The 24300-nt window shown below is 43.9% G+C and overlaps 2 protein-coding genes across 6 annotated transcripts; one reads left to right on the forward strand and one right to left on the reverse strand.

Annotated features, from left to right (window-relative positions):
- Window positions 1-1966: 1966 nt before the first annotated feature.
- LOC118796597 (zinc finger protein 384-like) lies at window positions 1967-16455 on the reverse strand. 5 transcript variants are annotated; one of them, XM_036555579.1, is made up of 12 exons: window positions 15130-15203; window positions 14716-14726; window positions 14000-14273; window positions 13566-13688; window positions 11794-11832; window positions 8536-8702; window positions 8332-8408; window positions 7639-7863; window positions 6075-6242; window positions 3879-3957; window positions 3237-3395; window positions 1971-2949 (listed from the first exon to the last, which is right to left on the reverse strand). In XM_036555579.1, the coding sequence occupies exons 3-12, from the start codon at window positions 14259-14261 to the stop codon at window positions 2551-2553; spliced, it is 1698 nt and encodes a 565-aa protein (XP_036411472.1). In that variant the 5' UTR covers window positions 14262-14273; window positions 14716-14726; window positions 15130-15203; the 3' UTR covers window positions 1971-2550. The 5 variants fall into 5 exon arrangements, with proteins under 5 accessions (XP_036411473.1, XP_036411472.1, XP_036411470.1 ...); XM_036555577.1 differs by having other exon boundaries at window positions 1972-2949; window positions 14716-14783; window positions 15130-15210; XM_036555576.1 differs by lacking the exon at window positions 15130-15203 and adding an exon at window positions 16268-16455 and having other exon boundaries at window positions 1973-2949; window positions 14716-14783.
- A 3351-nt stretch (window positions 16456-19806) lies between these two features.
- On the forward strand, window positions 19807-22951 carry LOC118769303 (PILR alpha associated neural protein). Its single transcript, XM_036516362.1, has 5 exons — window positions 19807-19964; window positions 20094-20503; window positions 20874-20952; window positions 22087-22224; window positions 22766-22951. The coding sequence occupies exons 1-5, from the start codon at window positions 19954-19956 to the stop codon at window positions 22785-22787; spliced, it is 660 nt and encodes a 219-aa protein (XP_036372255.1). The 5' UTR covers window positions 19807-19953; the 3' UTR covers window positions 22788-22951.
- The last annotated feature ends 1349 nt before the right edge of the window (window positions 22952-24300 follow it).

Raw genomic sequence — 24300 nt, forward strand, 5'->3', positions numbered from 1 at the left:
AGCTGACGGTGACCTGCTGTTTTAAAGTGACTGAAACACAAGCTGAAAAGCACATTTGACTGCAGCGTGCCGACATCAAAAATTGTCTAACCGTAAAAAGGCTAAATGTGGTATTGTAGTTCATCAAAAAAAAGAAAAAAAGGTCATTATGGACTCTGTAGCCACTAATGTGACTAGCCACTAACTAGCCACTCTGTAGCCACTAGCATACTGTACAATGGCTTGTGCTCTCCTGGGCAGTGAAGACCACATCCGCGTGTTTTCTCTGCGTGGCTTGGTGCCGAGGGGGGGTGTGACTGGCTTTGTGGTGTTGGGGTTCTGCCCAACCCTAACCCCATCTAGAGCTTTACCCATAGCCTTTTTCCACTTACTCTAACCCTCCTTCTTTGCATAAGAATTTACTTTTTGGAGTCATACGAGCTGTAGTTTTTAGGTTTCTTTTTGTTCCCCTTCACTTGTTTTTATCTGCTGTTTTTCCTTTTTGAAAACCAAAATATGACTCAGTTCATCGTGGTTTTCCCTCATGTAGTTCCACGCTTGTCAGTTGCCAGTTCACTTTTGCGGTTCATTTTTCCTTGGTTACCACATGCAGATCACAAAGAATATCGATACCAGAGCGATTTACATAGGTTACACTTTTATCAGTTTATGCAGCTGGATATTTACTGAGGCAATTGTGATGTAAGTACCTTGCCCAACAGTACAACAGCAGTGACCCAGCAGGGAATCAAACCAGCAATCTTCGGGTTGCTAGCCGTGCTCCTTACCCCTACACCATGCTGCAGGGATGGAATGTAGCTCATTTCACTTCTGAACACCATTCTCTCCTTACACTGCCATGGAGCTGCCCCTGGGAGGATGGAGGATTACCCACGGTGCAGCGGGGCAGACAGGGAGAACTGACACTGTCACCAAGGGGGCGGTTCACTTTGCTCTGAGCCAGATCATGTACTTCAACACCTCATCAGTAATGCAGGGCTGGTGGAACCTCCCATACGCCCATATATGGTGTAGCCCCATCATCTCTGCTTCCATGCAGTGGCCATTTTAGGCACTGCCAATGATGCACTCCCGTAACACTACAACAGAGTAATACTGAAGCTATAGTAAAACACTCTGAAGTATAATTACAAAACTGTCAGAACTGCTTCCTTGCTGTCTGCCTTCTGTGAAGAGCAGAGGAGTATCACATCTACCCAAGCAAATCAGTTAAATGAAAAATGACACTCCCCGACCCGACCCGACCTGCCTTAATTGGCCTTATTACTAATATCGGCATTACTCACACCGTTCTTATGTGAAACCACATCATAAAATATTGATCCACAAGCCGGCACATCCAAGGGCATAAGACCTGTCAGGAGATGCAAAGCCTGAAGTAACCCGGCAGCATGCAGCTGGCAGAACGCAGACATGCTGCACTGCAGTAGAGGCGGGAGACGGATGTAAAGAATACAGCCACAGCTCAACGTCTGTTTCGGTGCAACTTTTAATGTCCTGTCAGGAGAAGCAGTTGCTTTGGATGTGTCAGTCTATACAGCATGGAGCATCAACGTCCTCATAAAGAGTACTGCAGTTAATAGTAATGATAGTTGTTAAGAGCAATAATAATATTAAGAACAGGAATAAGAATACTGAGAGCCATGTTATTTGGAAAGACACAATGAAATACTACAAGAGATATAGCTAACAAGAACCAGCCAATCACAGCCCACCCCAAGAAGTTCATTATGCGGGCTTAGCAGGGCTATGATTGGCTGGTGTGCAGCCAATACATGTCAATGATTCTGTAGGAATTATTACTTTTTTATACATTTGTAGTTTTTTTTGTTTTTCAGAAGCAAAAAGTCCTTCCCTTTTTGAATGAAAGTTTTTTTTTTCTATATATATATATATTTATATATATATGTATATATTTTACAAGAAAGACTAAAGTAACGTCCACCCGATGAGGATGATGATGATAATTATATAACTATGAGAACTGTAGTTTAGGTCTACTGGCATGAAAGCCTAAATAAGATTCGCAAATAGTACCTGATGGCAAAATCATCAATAATGTTATCATAAATCATCATCATCATCACTCATCTGTTTCAGCACCATCTCGTCCTTTACATAGCTTTTCAGGAAAAGAGCAGGAAAATATAAAATGATGAAAAAAAGTTTAAAAAAAAAAAATGGGAGAAGCCTCGCCCCCTTGCACTCGCTTGCCTCCCCCTGCTCAAACACACTTCCTCCGACAACAGAAAAGTACACATGAAGTAAAGCAGGCAAACGTGAAAGGAAAGGTGAGAGACCACCCCCCTCCCCATCTCTGCACCCTAGCTCCTTCCGCCACTCCCTCACTCCTGCTCCGGTAAACTCTGATCAAAAATCCATAGGATCAAGAATCCATCTTCCCAACCATTCCGCCCATCCGTCCATCTTCCCCCACCGTTCCACACGCCCACGCCAACCCCCCCCCGTTCAGCCTGTTTGAGAAAATCTCGCCTGTACAGTTCTTTTTTTTTTTTTGCCTCCTTCCCTTTGGTTGCAGGGCGCCCAGCTCTATGAGTTGAGGTGCTCCACCTGGATGGCTGAGGTGGACACGGTGAGGCAGAGGTCCTTGTGGGCCGCCAGGTCCGCCACGCTGACCGGCTTGTACTGGAGCTCCCCGGCGGACACCGTCTTGTACTGGTGCAGGTCGAAGGGGCAGGGCACCCCTCCCTCCGCCTGGGGGTAGCTGCCGGGAGTGTTGGGGTTGCCCTGGTTTTGCCCCTGGCCGCCGCCTCCCGCTCCGGCGGCCCCGCCCTCGCCCCTCTCCCCCCGGCCCTGCCCCCCGGCCCCACCGGCCTGGTTCTGGTTCTGCTGCTGCTGCTGCTGCTGGGCCTGCTGAGCCGCCACGGCCGCCGCCACCGTCAGGGGGTCCGGGTTGTGCTTCCGCATGTGTTTCATAAGGTACGTCTCCTGGGGGACAAAGGAGGAGGCCATCAATGCAGAGCACAATCAGCGCCCTGAACACCAAGCACAATCAGCGCCCTGAACACCAAGCACAATCAGCACCCTGAACACCAAGCACAATCAGCGCCCTGAACACCAAGCACAATCAGCGCCCTGAACACCAGGCACAATCAGCGCCCTGAACACCAAGCACAATCAGCGCCCTTAACACCGAGTACAATTAGCAAAGCATTGGGGTTGGAGTGAAGGGCGGTGCCGTCACCAGGTGTGGCCAGGTGAGAGGAGGGGCGTACCGAGGTGTAGGCACGGTTGCACAGGCCACAGGAGTAGAGCTTGGCGTGTTTCACCGTGTGGGTGGACAGGTGCACCTCGAGGCTGGCCGAGTCTGTGTAGGCCCGGTGGCAGTTGTGGCACTTAAATGGTTTGTCCTTGTTGTGTTGCCGACGATGAGACTGAGGGTCAAAAGCAGAGGAATAACAAATTACCATCAATATACGTATCTCATTTAATGATAATGAAACAAGAACAAGTTTGCATATTGTACTGATTGTCATTACAACTGTGCCATTTCCTGAGGTCAAGGCATATCAGAGTATCTGAAGCATCACACTGAATTATCATTTATATGTGTGTGTGTGTGTGTGTGTGTGTGTGTGTGTGTTAAAATGGCCTGGGAGGCAAAATCTGATTACACTGACCCACTGATGAGCCATTTAGTCAACAAACTAACTACACTACACATTAATGCTTGAGTGGTTCTTGGCAAAGTGCTCCACTGTGAATTGAAACAAGTAATTTTGTTTTTGTTTTTTTTATTGAAGGGAAGCACTGCGGCAGAAACTACTGTCAGCCAATAAGTGCTGCTGCTCAGCTTTCCTCTGAACTGCAACACATTTCCGATGGACATTTTGCCAGAGAGTAAAAACAGGCAGTACCTGCAGGTTGGACAGCTGAGTGAATGCTTTCTCACAGCCAGGGTGCACACATTTATAAGGCCTGTCTCCGGTGTGGATCCTGCAGAGACACACACACACGCAACCCATGCGTTATTACTCGGCCTAAAGCAGCCAGCAGATGGCGCTGTGCACACAGCAGTCCCTTACTGCGGGGAGTGGTCCTAAAGACAAACAAGCACAGTAGATGAGAACCAGCTGCCTGACAGCGAGGCTTCCTCCGCTGAAAATTTTAATACATAAAATCAATACTTCCTATTATTTCCAGACACTTCCTGTTATTTCCCCAACAAGACTACAAAAAGCTTAGGCTGCAGCACGCTAGCTCCAAATATAATTGCAATATATACACATTTTCTTATTTTTCAAAAGCGGTTAAATGATTTAAAAGGGGAATGTAGCAGAAAAACACCATGACACCATGCTGTAATGTTTGAAAAAAAATGGTATTTTCTGAATGCAACTCACAAATTGAATAGAAAAAAAAATCCAGTCTTTTGCCATTTTAAAAGGTGTGTTACACACTAACAATTGCCCAGCTGAACATAAGTTTCCCAATAACAGAATACCTGAATGCTGTTTAATACCCTTTAAAGAACCTCTTCAACAAAGACCACATTCAGTCTTGTAATCTGGACTTTCCACAAAAACAGCTGCAGCGGCTCAATGCACTCATACCACAGCGCTCTCTTCAACACTAGCACACGCACACATCTGGGCCCTTACTGTAAGTTCAGATCAGCAACTGAGTGAATACTGTGAATAGGAATTGTATTTCTTAGAAAAACAGTCATGCATAAATGAAGTGAAAGACACGGGAAGGCAAACACAGAGCAGACAGTGAGGAAGACAGATACAGCCTGCAAGCGCTGTTCGGGGGGAGGTGTTGTGTACCTGAGCATGTCCTTACTTTACCTTACTTACAAAAGAAAGGTCAGGACAGGACTGACCTCTGTTTCCGAGCACTCTGACCCACATGACCTACACAGTACTCCATTACTGAAGCCCACATCATGTCAGAACACAAGTTACCCAATACTCAGGACTCAGTAATCATTATAGCACATCTTGTTTTACTGACATATCTTTACAGTCTGCTGAAGGGGACACTCTAGCAAAAGTCTTCAGTGCACTGGGCGTAAAATATTTAAAAAGTGGTGTTCATGCAGCACAGAAAGCTCCGTATGGACACTCATGAATATTCTGCAGACAGGGTTGGTTTCCCGTTTCCTCTCTGTGGGAGTTGCTGCTTTGAGAGCCAGCTGTCTTGTAGCTGGACCTCCAACCCATCTATAATCTCTAAAACATCAGCAGTTGCACACTTGAGTAACTGCTTTAAATGAGACAGTGAGGGAATCTGCCATTTAAAGTCTATAGGTGGGCGAACTGAAAAGGTTTCATCGGCGACACATGCAATATTAATGAAGTCAGAATCAGCGCCACTCCTGGACTGCAAACAAGTTTTCGCACAACCCGAATGCATCATCCACTCTGACGTCATGACAAACTGCAGATAAGCATTGGGTGAAATGGTGAAATTACCCATATGCTTAAAGTGCTCCAAAGGGCCATTTCCTCAGTGTGTAAAGCCCAGAGCTGCACTATAATTACAAGGTTGCTACACCACCCCCTCTATCTCCATGCATTTCTCTCTCAGCTATCGATCCCTCTTCTGTTTCTACGTGTGCATAAATCCATCAGTACCCAGAAGCCTACCCACAGACCCACCCGGAAACCTCCTGGATGTATGCAGTTCTGGTTAGGGGACACAGCACAACAACTGTGTGTTGTAAATGCTTCGCCGCAGGTAAAGTTGGGTTCACATTACATGTCTGTCATTTAGCAGACACGCTTATCCAGAACGACTGACGTGTTACAATTTTACATGTTATCCATTTAGACAGCTCGATATTTAATGAGGCAATTCTGGTTAGGTAACCTGCCCAAGCGTACACCGGTAGTGCTCCAGCAGGGAATCAAACCAGCAACCTTTTTAGTCACAAGGCCTGCTCCTTACCACCATGCAACACCATCATCCCATGTGAGGGTTTGAGGACCATGGAAGTAAACTCAGCTTGGATGTATGAAAGTGGAGAGAGAAAGCAAAGAGAAAGACAGAGGTGGAGAAGGAGAGGGGGGGTTCGGTGTTGTGAGGTGAGTGTGTGCTGTGCCTGTTACCTGTTGTGCTGCTGTAGGTGACTGAGCTGCCTGAATGTTTTCTGGCAGTAGGAGCAGGTGTAGGGCTTGGCCCCGCTGTGGATGCGGATGTGCTGGGCCAGGTAGCTGGAGTTGGCGAACGATTTGGAGCAGTGGGGGCACTTGTGCGGTTTGGCCTCTGTGTGGTTTCTAACGGGGGAGGCAGGGAGATAAGAGAGAGAGAGAGAAAGAGAGAGAGAGAGAGGTATCAATCACGCAGATCAAATCAGATCAATCCCCACAAAATCTGATCAGGCGTTACAGCAAACGCTCCTGTGTCTGGGTGATGACACACAGGACACAAACACACACCAAGCACAGTAACCCCTTCCTCTCTCTCTCTCTCTCTCTCTCTCTCTCTCTCTCCCTCTCTCTCTCTGTATGTCTCCCTCCCAGCAATGTCCAAATGTGGGGGCCAATGTTTCCAGAACAGTCTATGGGCAGTACAAAATCTACAACTAACTCCCTTTGAAAAAAAAATACTAAAAATTCTTTACGTTCCACCAAACATAGAAAGAGATAGGGAGTTGGGTGGAGGTGGAGGCGGTGGGGGTGAAGCGGGGGCTGAGGAAGGCTAGAGAAACTTCTCGAAGGAAAGAGAAGAATACGCGGAGGGAAAAAAAAAAGATGAACGATATGGCTTGACAGTGGGATCCTACAGCAACTCTTGCAAATTTCATGAAACAAAGACGAGAAGGCTGCAGAGACGAAAGAGATACAGGGACGTAAAGATGAAGGGAGCAGGGAAAGGGAGAGAGGGATGAGAGGAAACAACAAATGAACTTTCCTCCAGTATCTCCCGAACCTTCTTTAATTTCCCCCCACCCCTCTGAGGGTCCATCTGCCTAAACGTTTGAGCACTGTGTATGTGTGTGTGTGTGTGTGTGTGTGTGTGTGTGTGTGTGTAAATGTAAGTGTAACAGAGACAGCAGTGAAGGAGAGAGAATGTGAGGATGACAGACTAATGGATACAGAAGAGAAACAGACAGAACAGGAAAAGCTGAGCTCTGAGCTACAGATGGATACACAGAGAGAAGTGGGACATGTAAACAGAGACAGACACAGATCACAGATCACTGCATGCAAAAAACCATCAGACATTGCTTAAGAGACACACTACAACCACCACATACCCCGCTTCACAAACACTTAAGTTGCAGCTTTAACATACAGGTATTTAAAATCTAATTTTTTTCTTAGTCATTGTACTTGTTATATAAATTCACTTTAAAAGAAAATCTCTCGATCCATCAAAAATACAGAGTTAATATTTTAAACACTACATGCATTTGGAAACCACCCCTTTATGTCCACACTCCTTAAGCCACTCAGAAAGCCTCTAACACACAGTCAAGCCCCCACACACAGACACACACACAGAAAGAAAAACACTCCACACACAAACCAAGAAGCACTACACAAACTCCACCCAGACTCAGAGGTACGCACGCATGCACACGCGCACACATAAACACACACACTCAGCCCACCCCCTCTCTACACTAAGCCCACTCTTAACAGACCGGTCCCCGGGCGCCTACAGTACCGTGTGTGCTGCTGTAGGTGACTGAGCTGTCTGAATGTTTTCTGGCAGTAGGAGCAGGTGTAGGGCTTGGCCCCGCTGTGGATGCGGATGTGCTGGGCCAGGTAGCTGGAGTTGGCGAACGACTTGGAGCAGTGGGGGCACTTGTGTGGTTTGGCCTCCGTGTGCGACTTGGCGTGGATCTGCATGTCTGACTTACTGAAGAAGGTCACCGCACACATCCGGCACCTGGAGGCGGAGACAGTCAAACAGTCAGCCAGTCAGTCAGACAGATACAGACAAGGAGGAATGGTGACATGAGGACAGGATGGAGACAGAAAGACAAAAGTGCGTGTGACAGGGTCATGACGGGGAAAGAGAGGGTCAGTGGTGAGGCAGAAAAGAAAGACAAAGAGAGGTAGGAGAAGAGATTTAAAGAAACAAACTTAAGACGACAGCAATCGTATCCGATGAATTAAGAATGTGAATGTGGGAGGAGGAGAGAAAGGATTGTAAAGAGTGTGTGTTCAGTCACTGCGATGGTGAGAAGCTACATATAAGCATGCATGCTTGAGTAGCATATGGTCGTCATAGTTCAGGGCTCATCGCTACGATTTTTATCCAGATTTCTCAAAAAATACTGGGTTTGTTCCTTCACCCATGCAATAATTCAAAGCATAGTCACGCAGATGTACGGGAGTGTTTTTTTCTTCCTACCTGTAAGATTTGTTCCCATCTTTGTTTGTATGGTCATCTTCGTCGTTCGAAAGGTCATACGGGTCAGCTGTATGGTGCTGCAATAATTAACCAAGATTCAATGAACAAGCAAAGTGCAATAACTTCTGGTAACTGCAATGAGTATTACACGGTGTGCATCGGTTATCAGGTCTGGAGTTTACCGATTACAAATCGCTTACGCACCTGGCCCCCTGCTGCAAGGTGTGCCAGGATCAGAGCATCACTTCCTGTGGGGAGGGCGTGGCTGGTGACAGGACCCGCCCTTGGCATCATGGACTTCTTCTTCCTGCCCCTCTTTGAGGGTGCTGGCATGACGACCGCTGGAGAAACGCTGGCATCCTCTTTTTTGTCTGACACAGGGAGGGACACAAAAACAGCGGTTGGAGGACGCTAAGGGAGAGGGAAGAGTCTTGACAAATTGTGAGCAGTCACAGGCCCACACCCACACACTGGTTCTCAATGCGTATGGACTACATTTCCCATCAGCCTCTACAGCTCACAACTGATTATCCTTGGGATGTTTCCCAGTTTTCTACCTCAGTCTTGAGGCTGATGTTACAGTCCATGTTGCATGACCCTCCCATACATTTGGTGTACTAACAGCAGAGCAGAATGCCACAGCCAATCACTGCTTCAAACCTAACCATGTGATGAAAAAAAGCCTTAAGATGATCGAAATCCATGATAGTTTAGCAAAACTGCTCATTTTAATCCAAGTGTTCCGCTGTAGCAAACTGCCCTCACACACAAACCAATGAGAATACCGCACTAACTGACATTTTCTGAATAACTTTTTTTTTTATTACTCCTTAGTCTTTATTACTTTTATTATGCATCACTGTGCAGCGATCTGCATGACCTCGGACAGGTGAGCTTGTGCAACAAGGTTTCTGCTCCATAGTCACACGCGTACTGTGCAGAACCTGGGAAACGTCCATACAGCATGTTGTAGCAGAGGCCACCCCTGTGTCATACTGTACTGGCCTTCGGAGCCATACAGGATGTAGCCCAGCTGCTGAACAGAAATGTAATCTCTCTGATAGGGACTGGGCATCAGGGCTGAAACACAGGTCTGGATAAAATAAACATCGCCTGTAATTAAACCTTTATTTTATTTATTTTTTTTTTTTACTAGAAGCTGTCATGCTTTCAGCACCAGAGCAGTCAGTAAACTTGAGCTGAGCTTCATTTCCAGGATTAAAAGATCTCTTGAAATGCAATTCATCAGAATGATATTCTGGAGTGGGTGCTTTCAAGGGGAAAAAAACTCATAAACATAACAAAAACATAACAAAAAGCCCTTTTCCCCATGTTACTTGTGTACCTTTGGGACCTTTGTAATTTGATTAATTCAGATATTGTACAGTAGTTGATGCCAGTTGTCATTTATTCAGATATACTACTATTTATAAGTTGGTTACTGCCTCTGCTCACACCCTTGCCACCCCATGCCCAAAACACTGAAACTAGACACACAGACACAAAATTATAGGGCACATTAGCTGAACCCCAAAATGGCTAAAATACAACAGACTGGTACACCCCTGCACCCACCCCCTCATCCACAGTCCCACACCAGATCAAATTAAATTAGTGGGGGTAAACAGTAGCAGAAAGCACACCTAAACCTCTAAAGTGTAAACGAATGTTTTATTAATAGTGCTGCACACAAAAGCTATAAACATGGAAAACTGTTAAGCTTAATGGGTCGCTCCGTGGTGGTTTTTCAAGTTTTCCCACAGACCAACTCCCATCTGCTCTGTGCCAAGTTGGAGAAGACTGATTTTAAACAAGTCGAACACACAGCAAACATTCAGCTCCTTGATGCATATTCCTGCATGTGGAGGCATGCAAAAAAATTAAATGAGGTTCTGCATATCGCCTTATTAAGGCTAACAAACCCAGGATGACATACCGTGACAACGTACTGGACATAAACAGACAGTGGGTGTGGCAAACAAGTGCAAACAGTTCAAAATACTGAACTTATATACTAAAAATACTGCTACACCAATCTACCTGGCTACATGGAAAGGGATAATTCTAACAGCTTTGGCACTGAAATTTACACCATGAGGAGCAGAGACACCAGGATGAAAACCCTAATTCTGTAATATTGTCAAAATATATAATTTTATGCATGAGCGTGTATGATATATACTTTGTATAAAACCCTGAAAAATGTTTTAAGGCCTTTCGCCCTCTACTCACTAAAAAAGAGGAATGTGCACATGCAGTTGTCTGGATGGATGGAAAAAACTAAGTGTGTTAAAGTGCAAATGTATATCCACTGTTAAACGTTTTTTTTAATATCATGATCATATTGTTGGGTTATAACAGATAAAGATGAAATAAATACAGAAATCAACATAGTTAGGAAAGAAAACTGAAAAGAATGAACAAATGAAAACAAGTAACCAGCAAGCATAAGATAAGCATTATCTTCAGGGGGCAGAAATGAAATATTTATTGATACTAATTTCAAAACTGCAAATCCAAAACCGTCAACACTGATTCACTACTGCATCTCTTTTTGCACAGGATTTGAGGTGAACAGAACGGAAACTAGCTATTACGTTACAAAAACAAAAATCCCCAAACACGAGCTTGGATTTTCCATGGTCGCCTGCAAGAGTACACATTCTGTGAAGTCCTCAGAGTACAGATGAATGACAAGCGTACACCTGTGCTGGGTAAATCTGGCTGAATAAAAGCAATCTCAGGCTTTAAAGTTTCTGCCTACTGACAGGAGCTGCTGTTCCCCACCACGTCTTTTAGAATGAAGGAAAACAAGAGTGTAGAACATTTGCAGAACTTCACACTGTGCGTCTGTACAACTTTACCCCAGGTCCACAGACCCCAGTCAGAGTCTGAATAAGCATTAGTCATGAACACATACATAACACTCTGTGAATATTCCTGTTACTCAACGGTGGCTTTTATTTCAAACAATCAATTAAAAGAAATGGTAAGCCCCCCAGTGAGGTAATCTGAACACATTTTCTGAGAATTGCACACTTTCAGACTACATGAATGTACTAATTATGGTGCTGTTGCTGCTGCTACCAATAAGGCTTGTTCATGAATTCATTAAGTAACGTGGGCTCTGTAATGTTATAGCAAGCTATCTTGGCACGGTGTCCGTTTTTTGTAATTCTATTTGTTAGATATATTCAGACTTAACTGTAGTAGTAAGTAGTAAAAGGTGTAGTGCCTGATATGCAGCATTTCATCCGTAGTCAGCTGTTTGCCCTAGCCATTCCTACTGCATAGCTAGAACGAGATGTCATAACAACGAGAGAGTGTCTATGAGCCCAAGTCTTCCTTCAGTGAGCGCCTGAGCTACGAATGAGTCCATTTCGGACTAAGTTATAAGGCTGTGTGTCGGGGAGCTGTGTGTGTGTGTGTGTGTGTGTGTTTGTGTGTGGGTGGAGTACTCACTGTGGCTGTAGAGGTAGAGAGAGGAGGGACGGCCTGTCTCTGACAGAAACGGAGAGAAGAGAACACACTCAACACACAGCGCTCGCTTTCTCACCTTACTGAAGGGTCAGGGTCACTGCACCGAAAGTGCAGCGAGTGTCAGTACACAGACGGGTTAGGGCCAGGCGTTAGTACACAGACGGTTTATCGCCAAGGTTGCTGCGTGAGTGTCACTGCCAGGGTAGTGCAGGTATCAGTGTGCACAAGGGTTACTGCGGGCATTAGTACTTGTGTGAGAACGCAGAAGGGTTACTGCCGACATCAGAACAGGTGTGAGTACGCACAAGGGTTACTGCTGGCGATAATGCAGGAGTCAGTCTGCATGAGGCTTACTACGATGTCAGGTTAGTGCAGCTGTTTGTGCCAGAGTTGGGGTCAATTCCATTTCAATTCAGTCAGTTAAGGGAATTAAGTGAGCTTCTGTTCATTAACTGAAAAAATCTCCACAGAAAACGACAGGCAATTTTCAATTAATTAACTGAATTTGATTCATTCCCTGATATTGACTGGATCAAAATGGAACTGACCCAAGCTCTGGTTTATTGGTGCAGTTACTGTGTTTCTGGGTTCAGCCTCAATCACACGGTACAACTTTTGCACTTGCAGTCAGTGTCCAGCTTGTGATCTGACACACTCCTAAATTTGTGGACTGGAATTACTGATATTAGGGCTGGCACACCCACCTGTGTTTTGAAATCAGGAAACTGTAGTGTCAGCACCTCAGCAAGATGCTACAATTAAAGCTACACCCTTCACCGAGCTAACCATTCTCTTCATAGCTTCCGGGAGGGTTTTAAAGTACATATCATATCATCTACAAAAATAAAAAAAAACCTATCAATATTGCCCAGCTATTTCTTTCCACATACTGTGCTTCTGTTCAGTGTTGTAGTTTGGTCTCTACGAATTGACCAAATAAGCCCTAATGTTCTCGCTATACCTCAGAGATCTCATCTTCCGCCTCTGTCCACCTGTTTGTTTTTTTTTGCCTTGGTGCTCGTGCCTTTCCTTCTCCGCGGCTCTCCATCTGCTCTTTTCGAGAAATGGCAGCTGGAACACATCGCTGAATGATCACTTTTTTTTTTTTTTGACTTCTTGACGGTCCTCGTTAGCTCAGCTCATAACACCCTATACTGAGCGCAACGCTGGAGACAGTTTCTCAAACGCCAGAAATGAACTCCATTGGTCATTACCACCTACCACGTGGGAACAGCGAATCATATTTTATCACAACAAACTTGTAAAAGTACTACATTGAAAACCAGTGCTGACATCATACTGCGTGTTCTAGCCTTAGGTCGTACAGCTCAAATTCTTGTGCTCTCGGGATAGTCAGTACGCACTTGGTTCATGCAGGTGCCACTGTAAAGTGGAGTTGGACTGAATATCAAAGCACTTCAGGATTAGCTCTGGATATCAGCCTGCTGCAAAGTTAGTAGTATAAGCAGTGAAATGTAGCATTAGTGATGCTGTCATCTTGATACAGCAATAAAACGTGTGTTAACCAAAAAAATCAGTTCATTGTAGGGCTGTTGCATTAAAAACGGATACACAGACGACACCATTGTCAAGACTACGTTTTGCATTACACTATGATGAACGCAGTAAATCCAATAAGCCACAGTGGGTGAGATCAGCGCCTCCAGTTCAGACTCACAGTAATGTGTTCAGGCACCACGTGCTGGCTGAGAAGGAGCAAAGCGCAGTGCAGTGCAGTGCAGTGCAGTAATTACCTGTGTTTGGTGGGTGCAGCGTGGACACTATCATGGTGGTGGTGGGGGGCCCGGAAACAAAAGACTGTGACGAGGAGGGAGGAGAGACCAGCGTGCCCTGGGGAGTGGTTATCACTAGCCCCGCTGAGTGAGAGAAGGTGGGGGGGGGGGAGAGAAAGAGAGAGAGAGAGAGAGAGAGAGAGAGAGAGAGAGAAATGGGTAGGGTCTGGGAGTCAGTGCCCTGTGACACTTGCATCTCTATTACATCACACTTAAGATCTGTTCAAAATCAAACCCACAACCACCACAGACTGGAAGTGAAACAGAAACAGACTCAAAACAGAGAGGTCCACAAAGACGGAGGTGAAAAGGGACATAGACACATACCACAGACGCAGAAACACCACACACACACACACACACACACACACACACACACACACACACACACACACCTGCCGTCATGATGCCTGTGGAGGGGACGGGCACCACGGTGATGTTCTGGGAGGTGTGCGGCGGGTGCAGGTGGCCGCTGCCCGCCAGCGGGGTGCCCCCTCCCCCTTCCTGCTTGGGCGCCCGTGACCCCGCGGCCGCCCCTGCGTCCATGGCAACCGAGCCTGGCACGGTGAGCACGGCAGCGGGGTAGTGTGAGGAGGCGTGGGGGAAGGAGGGGTTCTTGTCAGGCCCCAGCTGCTCCTTCATCTTGTTTAGGAACATGGCGTTTTCGATCTGGAGGGGAAAGGAGAGCCGGTCGAGGGTGACAGACAAAGGTGACGAGTGGAGAGTGGGGACAAGGCAAAAGCACAACGAGAATTGGACAAGAGGAATGTGTGTGAGAGAGAGAGAGAGAAGAGGGATATGAGAGAGGGGAACACAGGTAAGGGAAACAGACAGATGGAAAAAGGGAGAGAAATTACTTAAGTGATTATTCAGCTGTTAACAATACTAAAATAGCTGTGCATTGGAGTAGCTGTCTTGGTCAACTGATGAGTTGTAACACTTAACTATAATTTGGTGATGCTTCATTGCTCATCAGTGATGATTGTGAGGCTGTTGTTATTAAATTGTTCTTGAATCGTTAAGTTGCTCATAAGTAATAACTGTCACTTGTCGTTATTAACTAAGAAATTGTCAAGATTATTCAAAGGTGATCCAGTGATAATGTCCTTACCTGTCCTTGTACTGTTGGAACGGGAGACCAAAAGTATGATGAGTTAAAATGGGAATCTTCCATCATTTCTACAAATGCCAAGCACAAACCCATTAACACCATGAAGTGCATTATCAACAGACTAAATAAATCCATGTCCCTTCTCCTTGACTGACATGGGGCAAGTGCTTTGGTGCATAATGGCCACGACATTATTTCCCTGGTGTGAATAACATGGTGGAGGTTCAGGACACTCAGTGAGATTTGAAGTAAATAACAACATAAATGTAATTGGCTTTGATGACCATAGATATTGTCATCCAATATTTTGTTCAGTGCTCATCCATTCACTAAGCTAGTCATGAACGGAGTGTCTTTGTAACACCTCCACGTGTTCTAAATAACCAAGGTGAGATCTCAGTAGCATTGACGTACCCACATGCACATTCTTGCCAAAAAAAAGAAAACTTTTTATTCAATTGAGTTGGACTCCCTCTCCGACGTGTTCAGTCTAAAACAGAAGTAACTCGTTTTTTTTTTTTACTTGACACACCTCTGAAACATTCAAACGACAGTACCGCGCAGTAACTCTGACACATGTAACTTAAGGACACAAATAAAGACAACGCGGGGGGCAAACATTCTCCTGCAAGCTACCTAATATGTTATTCTCAGCGATCAGTGAGCACGACTTGAGTGTATATGCAGCTAAAGTTAGCAGTGGTTATTGGTTGTGATCTCTTGATGTACACAGTTCAACATCGGGCGACACCTTGTACAGTTAGCTGGATAACTACCTACAAACGCAGCCGAAAATATTTGAACAGCTAATTCTAATATCACGTATTTTAATCATGCGGCTAGGTAGATAATTGAATCACTCCTGCCCAGAGATGTAACGTTTGCTACCAAACTAGTAACAACAGTAACACAATAATTAAAGAAATCGGTGTGTTAACTAGATAATTATAGCTTGTATGTCAGAGCTAGCTAACTAACGTTTGTGTCATCTGGTCTGAAAGCAGGGACAGCAAGCAAATGTCACTTGTGCTTTACACAATAACCAGCTAACCAGCCGACGTATAGGCATTAAAATAAGCTAACTGTTAGCTAGCTAGCTAGCTAGCTGAATCACCATTTCATTTGCGAAAAAAATAACTTAGCTATTAGCCAGATTGCTAGTTAGCTCATAAAGCTACCTAAAATTCGCAGGAGAGCTAGCGAGCCCGCTAGCCAGCTCTCCGGACTCCATTAAAGACAACTATTTAAAAACACACAAATAAACTTCCGCTTGAAAACAATATCCTCCCCTGCCCTCCATCTCTCCCCCCCCCCCCCCCCCCCCTGTTCGTCTCTCTGTGAAAATAAAAAAAGGAAAAAAAAAAACTCGGGGATGAAAAAAAAAAACGAACAGCGCAAAAAAACGGCCGACGCCAAAAAGCCCCGGTGCGAGGCGGCAGCCTCATGCAGACTTCCGGCTGTCGAGACGCGGCTTGTGCGAGGCTCTTAAATTAAAACACGGCAGAGAAAAAAATGCACGGAAAATCATGCGGGAAATGGCTGCTTTAGTTACCGGTGCTGGCGACTCTCTGTCCTCCCCGGGGGCTCCCTCGGGCCGGGACAGTTCGGAAACTCCGTCCAAATCTGCCCGAAGCCACCAAATTCACCGAGTTTTTTTTTTCCCCTCTTAGATTTTTTTTTTTTTTAGTTTTTTTTTCCACCCCTCGTTCTCGTGCGGGGCTGCCCGACTCGTCTCGCGCGCCTCACTTCCGGTGGAAAAAAAAAGGTCAAGAAACAAAAGGAGGCACTGAGGCAACTTCCGGTTAACTGGGGCCGAAACGCGCACTGCCGTAGCGACCGCTTTGATGAAGTGCGGCTCGTTTGTGTCGGTGTCGCTGATCTCCGTTTACCGATCAAAGATGCAGAGCAAGAAGGTGTGAAATATGGTGGGGAAGGCAGTTCATTAAAATCCGGTTTCGCCCAGCTGTCCCCATAAATGTGTCCGTCCTGCTCCGCTTGCCTGAGTTTTAATGTATAACATGGACACTTCTTTTCTGAATTAGGAGTCCTTAAGACGGGTTGGTCCGTGTCGGCTGTGTGTGGAAATGTAAGATTAATCTAAAAAAAAGTAAATTGCATTATGTCGTTGCATGAGGTGTGCGTGTAGCCGCCAGATGGCGATATATCACGAAAATGTGTCTAAAAGTACCTTTACCAAACAGGCAATGGGTTAGGTCAGATAAGGTTTGCTTTGCACTTCCCCTTTAATCTTTAGCAATTTTTTGTGCTTTTTGGTTTGGAAAAAAATAAACAGAAAATGCACGTAACTATTGCATCTCTCTTTGATTTAGATTAAACTGTCCACTTTTTACCCAATTTGCTTAGCAAAACTAGAGCTGAAATGCTGCAAAAGGCCAAGAAAAATTCCAGAAATAAACAGTGTATGTGTACATGCCACTTGTATTCATTCTCGCAGATTTTGATGAGAAAACTGCATTCTCCTGGAGACATGGGAGATTTTGCTGCTGTGGTCCACTGGGACTTAAAAGAGCACTTTATTTGCTTGAGTTAAATATTCTGGGGTCTGTATGGATAGCATTGAAACATGGATGTTATGCAAGTTTCTGAAGAAAACAGGGGTCTCTGCAGAGCAAATGAATGTTATGTAGCATAATTAATTTTCCTTATTTATATGCCAAAGATGTAGGAGGAATCACAAATTTATATGTGGGCAAACTGACTCTTGGAACAGCTGCAAGACAGCCTTGACTACTTCTCATCAAGCAACACTGCAACACTCAAGTCCTCACCAGAACTGTTCATCTGGGTCAGATTTTGGAAACAGCCAAAGACTTTCATTAAAATCTCTCTCTAAAAATAGCAACAATATTGTCACCATCTAATTTTAGGTAGCACAGCTGTATTTTCAAAATCACTGTCACACTGAAATCTGTTCAAGCAGGACCAACAATTGAGAACGCAACACCTTCGTTGTTACTTTCATCAAGCAAAATCAGGTCACTTCAAGCCACTGTTGCCTTTGGTTCCTTGGATTTTTACTAATTAATGATCTCAGTGGACCGTGTTTACTGCCCCAAAGAGAAATCCTTTCTTCCTTCTGTCATTAAAATTTCCTCATTCAGTCTTAAAAACAGCTGGGCTATGCGTCCACTCATCATCATGAAATAGTCCCTTTGCTCCTGTGAGAGTGGAGTCACTTCATTGTGAATCATCCACCAAAAAATAAATTAATAAATAATCAGTCTATCCGTGAATAAATGATGTAATGCCCGAAGCATTGTTCACTGGCTACAGCTTACTGATCCAAGGGGAACATTATGTGCCTTTCAGTTCTGAAACACATTTTTGCTTCCTACCAGACAGGAATTAAACTAAAAGCATAAATGAGTTGTACTGCGAGGAAAAACATTGTTATTGAATGACAAGCTAATTAAGTCACTGTGTTGTTACAACATTTCAGTTCAAGAGGTAGAAAGCAGCTTTCCAAAGCTCAAATACACACAAGGCTATAGAGGGAAGAGAATACAGAAACTCTATTGATTTCCACGGTCAAAAAAATGCCAGTGTATTTCTGATTGACTGCAGTTAAAAGCTTCTAAAAAGACCTGGAAGCAACATAGTTGAAGCATATTTGAGCTGCTTGAAATTTTAAAAAATAATAACTAAATACCAAGATATATATGATGTAAATGATGAATTAAACATAAAACAATCTTAGGTGTTCTGAGTGTTAAATGAGAACCCAAACATTCAAAACACACAAAAGGCAGCAGAAAACATAAAATACATACTGTATATTTCTTTGAGTGGCAAACAGATGTGTTCCACTAAGGTGACAATATAACTGTCAACTATGGTAATGTCTTTCATATTTCACTGACAGGAATCCGGTCATACAGATGTCCCCCAGACGAGAACCTAAAAAATGAACAAAATGAAAAAATGGTGGGGGTATGAGAAGGGGTAGGGTAGGTAGAGAGGCAGGCGTAGTGAGAGTGGTTTTCAATGTCAGTATATTTTTTAAATGAACAACTGACAAATTGTTACTTTCTGTCACAGTCAGTCATAATGTTTGTCATGTCCACAAATGTGCACTTTCCTGTTTATAAATGCCTGCTCATATGTCTGAGTTTGATCCTTCCTCCCTCTCTCCACTTTCCTTGCTAGAACAGTTAGGAATACAGTGATATGAATGCATATTCATTCCTCTCTCACTCTGGTCATCACCTTGTCTTCTCAGTGAGGTCTCAGTCATCTGTTTGCTTAAATAAAAAAGAGTTCACAAATCAATTTTACATATAAAATAAAAGTTAGTAAATAGTCAATAAATAATTAGTTGAAAATTAAACTTGGCATTTATCATTTATATTTTATAAATTAAAAACTTATTATAACAAATCATACATGTTTCATATTAACATTTACCTTTTTCTAAATTTTAATAGAGTTTCTCACTTTTAAAACAGCCAAGATGTTTATTACCCCGCTTGCATTCTCTTTTTCATTTAAAAAAAAAAAAAAAAAGTTAATAGATGCTTTTCAGTGCATATAAAACGGACATTAAGGTGTATATCATCTGCTTTCTAACAGTATAAACAGGCCCTCAAAATAAAGTGCCACAAATGAGAATATCAATAATCCCTCTGTCTATTTCTGTCATGAAATCCATTTCTCTGTCTGTATCTGTCAAATTTAATTGCCGCTTTTAAAAAGCATAATTAGCATTTAAATCTCTCTCACTTTTTCTCCCTTCATCTCACTCTCTTCACGTCTCTGTTGCCAAGGCAACTAGCTAATGCTTTTTCCCTCTCCCTCTGCACATCTCTCGTCTCTCTCACTCTGTCCTTCTGCGGTAAAAGGTAGGCATGTGAAGGTATAGCTCGTGTGTTTGTGTGTGCAGTCATGTGTACATGACAGTATTCATTGGCATGCGAGCAGCCTGTCTACTTGATCGAGCACCGTGTGTCCTCAAGTGAAGAAGTCTTGTGTGTGTGTGTGTGTGTGTGTGCACTGGCTGCGAGCGTGTGCCTTGGTGTTAATAGTGTGTGAAAAAAAGTGTGTTTCTTAAAAAATCTCCTTTTTTTCAGGTGAGTGTGAATTTCCGACCTGTCTGTGACAGCAGTCCGTGTCTGTTTTCCGCTTTGAGGATCTGCCAGCGAGCAAGTGAACCGTTCTCTTTCTTGTTCTCCCTCAAGAGAGATGATCAAAAGAGCCGGAGCACAGTGAACAGCTGAAGCGATGGAGAGATGGTAAGAGTGACAGAGGAATAGAGATGTGTCTTACGGACAGGCTGACCCTCTCGCTGCAGTGTCCATCCTGGTCAGTAGAGGTGAATGGGTGCTCTTTACTAAATTAGCCCCTCTCTCTCTCCGCCTCAGCTTCCTCTCTCCTGTTGCCCGACTGGCCACCCTCTGCTGCCTCTTGGTTGCAGTGGCCACTCGCCCCGTGTCATGTGACGGGGGCCAGAAGAAGGGAGCAAAGCGAGAGGGCGAAAAGGAGCAGGTGAGGGCGACACAGAGAGGCCCGTTCTCACCTCAGCTGTCCGTCACGACCCAGGCCACTCCCACCCCCCTCTGGGCAGTCGTCTGGGGTCCGACGGAGCCGGCCGAAGACGAGACGAGCCAGTTTTTGTCTGGCGAAGGGATGGATGCTCCTGAGATGGTCACCAAGCATGGGCAACAGCACCAGAGCTCTCCAACCACGGGACCCCAGCAACCCCTGCTGGGGGAGCAAGATGGAGGAGGCCAAAGGAGTGGAGAGGGCGTGGTCCATGGGGAGCCAGAAGAAGGTAGGGACACGCCGAGGTTTTGTGAACTAGGGACATCTGCAGCCACATCAGTAGTTAAACTTCTGGCTGAGGCAAAAAGAGAGGCTGATTACTCAGGGCCGGCATTATGGGGGTGCTTAGGGGTGCACCCCCAGACAGATCTCAGTGCGCCCCCAGTTGTCTCCTTAACTCCAATGTCTACACAATATTTATTAAGTTTTTTAATATATGACCTTTTGGGCCCCCCAATGGACTGCAAGTGCACCCCTCTGTATTCTCTCTGAACCGAGCCTGCGCTTGCTGATAAAACTCTTCTCTGTTTTGGAATTTTTGCAGAAGCAGAGTTTTGAATTGATTGTGGGTAGTTTTCACTGACCCTCTTCTCTTCCAGTCGATCCTCAGGTCTATGTCACAGTGACCATTTCCTCACTGTTAATTGTGTCTGCAATCGTCATAACTGCCAAACTCTGGTAAGCGCTGTCTGCGTATGTACAGTGTCATTATCTGTCTGGTGCAAGACACAGCACTCTGCCTGATGCCTACCCACAGACACACACACACACACCTGTTAATAGTTAGTGTGAAAAAATACATATTTATTTTATTTTGTTTGACAGATGTGAATTAAGTATTCAGTGGATTTGAATTACGGCTCTCACTGTTAACACTTTCCTGTGTGCACTTAATTTCAAATGATAACTCATTAGTTGTTCTTAACGTGATCAACCTAAAAAAATTAATCATCAGCTAGTTATATGCAGGTTACATCACAGTCTGTGTGCCTAGAATATAACCAGCAATCCTTGGCGATTCCTTTTTAAAGAACTACGTTTCTGCCGTAGGGTCAATATAATTAATTTGCGTTAATCGCGTAAAAAAGTAAATAACGCGCCAGCCTCATGCATTACAGTGTTAACGTTGACAGCCGTACTTAAGTCTATAAAAATGCCATTCTAACAAGAGGTCGACTGATATAGTATTTCAGGACCGATGTCAATGTTTTCTCAAAAAACGTATACCTCTAATCCTAACATGAGAATAAACATGCGATTAATTGCGATTAATTATTGAAATTGCAAGACTAATCATTAATTATTTTTTAAATTATTTGACAGCACTCTTTATATTTGCTCTGAAAATAAAATATGCCAAACAATAAATAAATAAATAAACAATCTGTATTGCCTCCCGCATCTGTTTTTCTTAATTATTATCTTAACTCTCTCAGTATTAGTATGCATTAACTATTATGTTAATACCTGTAAATAATATGTATTATATGTATTATGTGAATAATTGGTATATCTCATTGTCATTATGTGCCTACTGTCAGGCATGGATTCTCTCAGTACATTGTATATGTAATGCGTCAACTATTGCTCACAGTTTCACTTTGCTGTTTATTCACTTTCTGCATGCATGCATAGTTACTGTATTGTTGCCCAGATACCTGTGCCTGCAGCAGAAGAAATCTCCATCTTCTGAAACCAACGACACCCTGTTAACAGTTCTGCAGTTTAAAGTTTATGTTGTGTCATGGTGGATACTGTGTCTGCAGTGTATGTGTGGAGTGTATGCTAAAGCTCACTCTTTTCCTCCCACAGTTATGACCGCAGAAACTCCTGGCAACCTCCCCCTCTCTCCCATGGCATGTCGCCCTCTCTCTCCCTCTCTCTCCCATGTTCCCTCACTCCCGAGGGAAGCAGGCAGATGCTGCAGAGATCTCCCTCCGACAGAAACAGGTGAGAGGGAGAACACGGTAAAGACCAAGGGAGGCAGAGAGGTCTGAGTGTGTGTGTGTGTGTGTGTGTGTGTGTGTGTGTGTGTGTGTGTGTGCGCGCGCGTGTGTGTGTGTTTTCATACAGCGATTATCTCTAACATCAGCAGTGCTTCACTTTACATTTGTCTATAAAAAAAACATAAATTTAACTGCAAGCAGATATTTTAAAGTGTGTGTTCTCATATTCATTCTTAGACCTTAAACAAATGGCCTGTATTATTTTAAGGCTGTGGTAGGCTTGGTTTGGGCATGTCAGATAGGTACCACCTTGAAGAAAAGCTCAAAATACATGATGAATTCTTTTTTAAGAGATTTCCACCAGTCAGTTAAAAGATCTGAGTGTTGAGTGTTTTCTGGGGATGCTGAAACAATTTTCTCTACGGTTCTCTCTGCACAAAAGCTGCCTTTCTTGTTTACTACAAGTGCTGAAAGATAATAATACTAACCTCAATAATAACATTGAAATGGAAGATCAACAAACTTTGTATTTCTCTCATTTGTAGAATGCCTGAGGTGAATCTCTGAGAAGAAGCAGAAGACCATTCTAGATTATTCCATTTCTATGTAGCATTTCAATCAATACGTGTCACATAGAAACTGTGTGTATTTTTTTCTGACTCCTTGAAATGTAACCATTTACCATATACTTAGTACTGCAAAGATCTCAAATGATCATACTGCTGTTGGTTAGGTGTATGCGTGAGTGAGTGAGCCTGTGTGTGTGTGTGTGTGTGTGTGTGTGTGCATAAGTGTGCGCACGCATGCGCGTGTGTGTGTGCGTGTGTGTGTGTGTGTGTGTGTGTGTGTGTGTAAAAAAACATCCATTTCTGATGCCTCAGCAAGCATGCCATGTGGTGCAGTCTATTACTCCCTCTGAATATGCTTAAAATATGTTGTACTTTGGTTTATGGAAAATTGCCATAATAATCTCCTCTTCAGTTTTCCCTCTGGGGCCAAGGCATGCTTGAGTACTTATTCCAAGGCACAGTATGACACCAGTGAAAGACTTTCAGTTCCTCAAGTATGTGAGCTAATATCTAACAACCCTCCCATTACTCATAAGAGCCCCCCAGAGGTTTAGATAAACAGTTAAAAAAATAAAATTATTCAAGGTAATGGTGTTATTGCTATGATGTTTTGTGGCTGTCAAAAATAAATTGAAAAGGGCTCCCATGGAAACAAGAGGCATCTTGAAGGCTTGTTTGCTGCACATTTGCAAATTTCTGCAATGACAATGGCTGTTACTGACCATGTTCATAGAATCTATTTCAAAAATGTTTCATAGCTTTCAACGTTTTTATTGCCTACAGATTGAGAAACACTGCTCTGCTCTACCGCACTGCTTCCTGCAGTACCACTGCCTGTAATTTTTGTCACATACTCACAACTACTCCTAATTTTATATCCTTCCTATTGTAATAGCATTACTGAAGTTACACTGCCAGCCAACAGTACATGTAACAGTAGCATTATGGATCGTTTATATGGGATATGTGTTCAATAAGCACAGTATCACACAACTTTTTCTAGAACTTTCTCGATGTGAATTTCATCAAAGGCATGACACGTAAATATCTAAATAATCAGGTTTGAGGACAACTGTGTTTTCGCAGGCGTTGTTCCATTTTGATAAAACACTGTTTCATTCTGTGGCATTCTTGGTGACAAGAAATGGCTCTTTAGACTCCCTGTCGGTGAACGCTACTCGGTGAGCCCACCCATTCAGTATGTCATTTTTTTAACATTCTTCCCTGCTGAATACAGCTTGGTTGTTGTTTTGTGTTATTACACGTGATTTTTGCAGTGTGATGTAGGTATTATGTTACTGTGGTTGTGTGGTAAAGGGTGAACTGAATTCCCAATAAAAGCCATTGTTTGTGTTTTAACATTTTCTTTGGTTGGAATTTACTGTAATTGGGCACGGGTTAACAGCTGGTGAACATACACATTTGTCACATGGGCAGATCTAAGGGGCATTTGCAGCAGGCCTAGAAGCTGTTCAGTAGCTTAGATTACAGTTATCATTGAGCATGTATGC

Source organism: Megalops cyprinoides, chromosome 21 (genome assembly GCF_013368585.1).
Source record: "Megalops cyprinoides isolate fMegCyp1 chromosome 21, fMegCyp1.pri, whole genome shotgun sequence".
NCBI classification, from domain to species: domain Eukaryota; kingdom Metazoa; phylum Chordata; class Actinopteri; order Elopiformes; family Megalopidae; genus Megalops; species Megalops cyprinoides.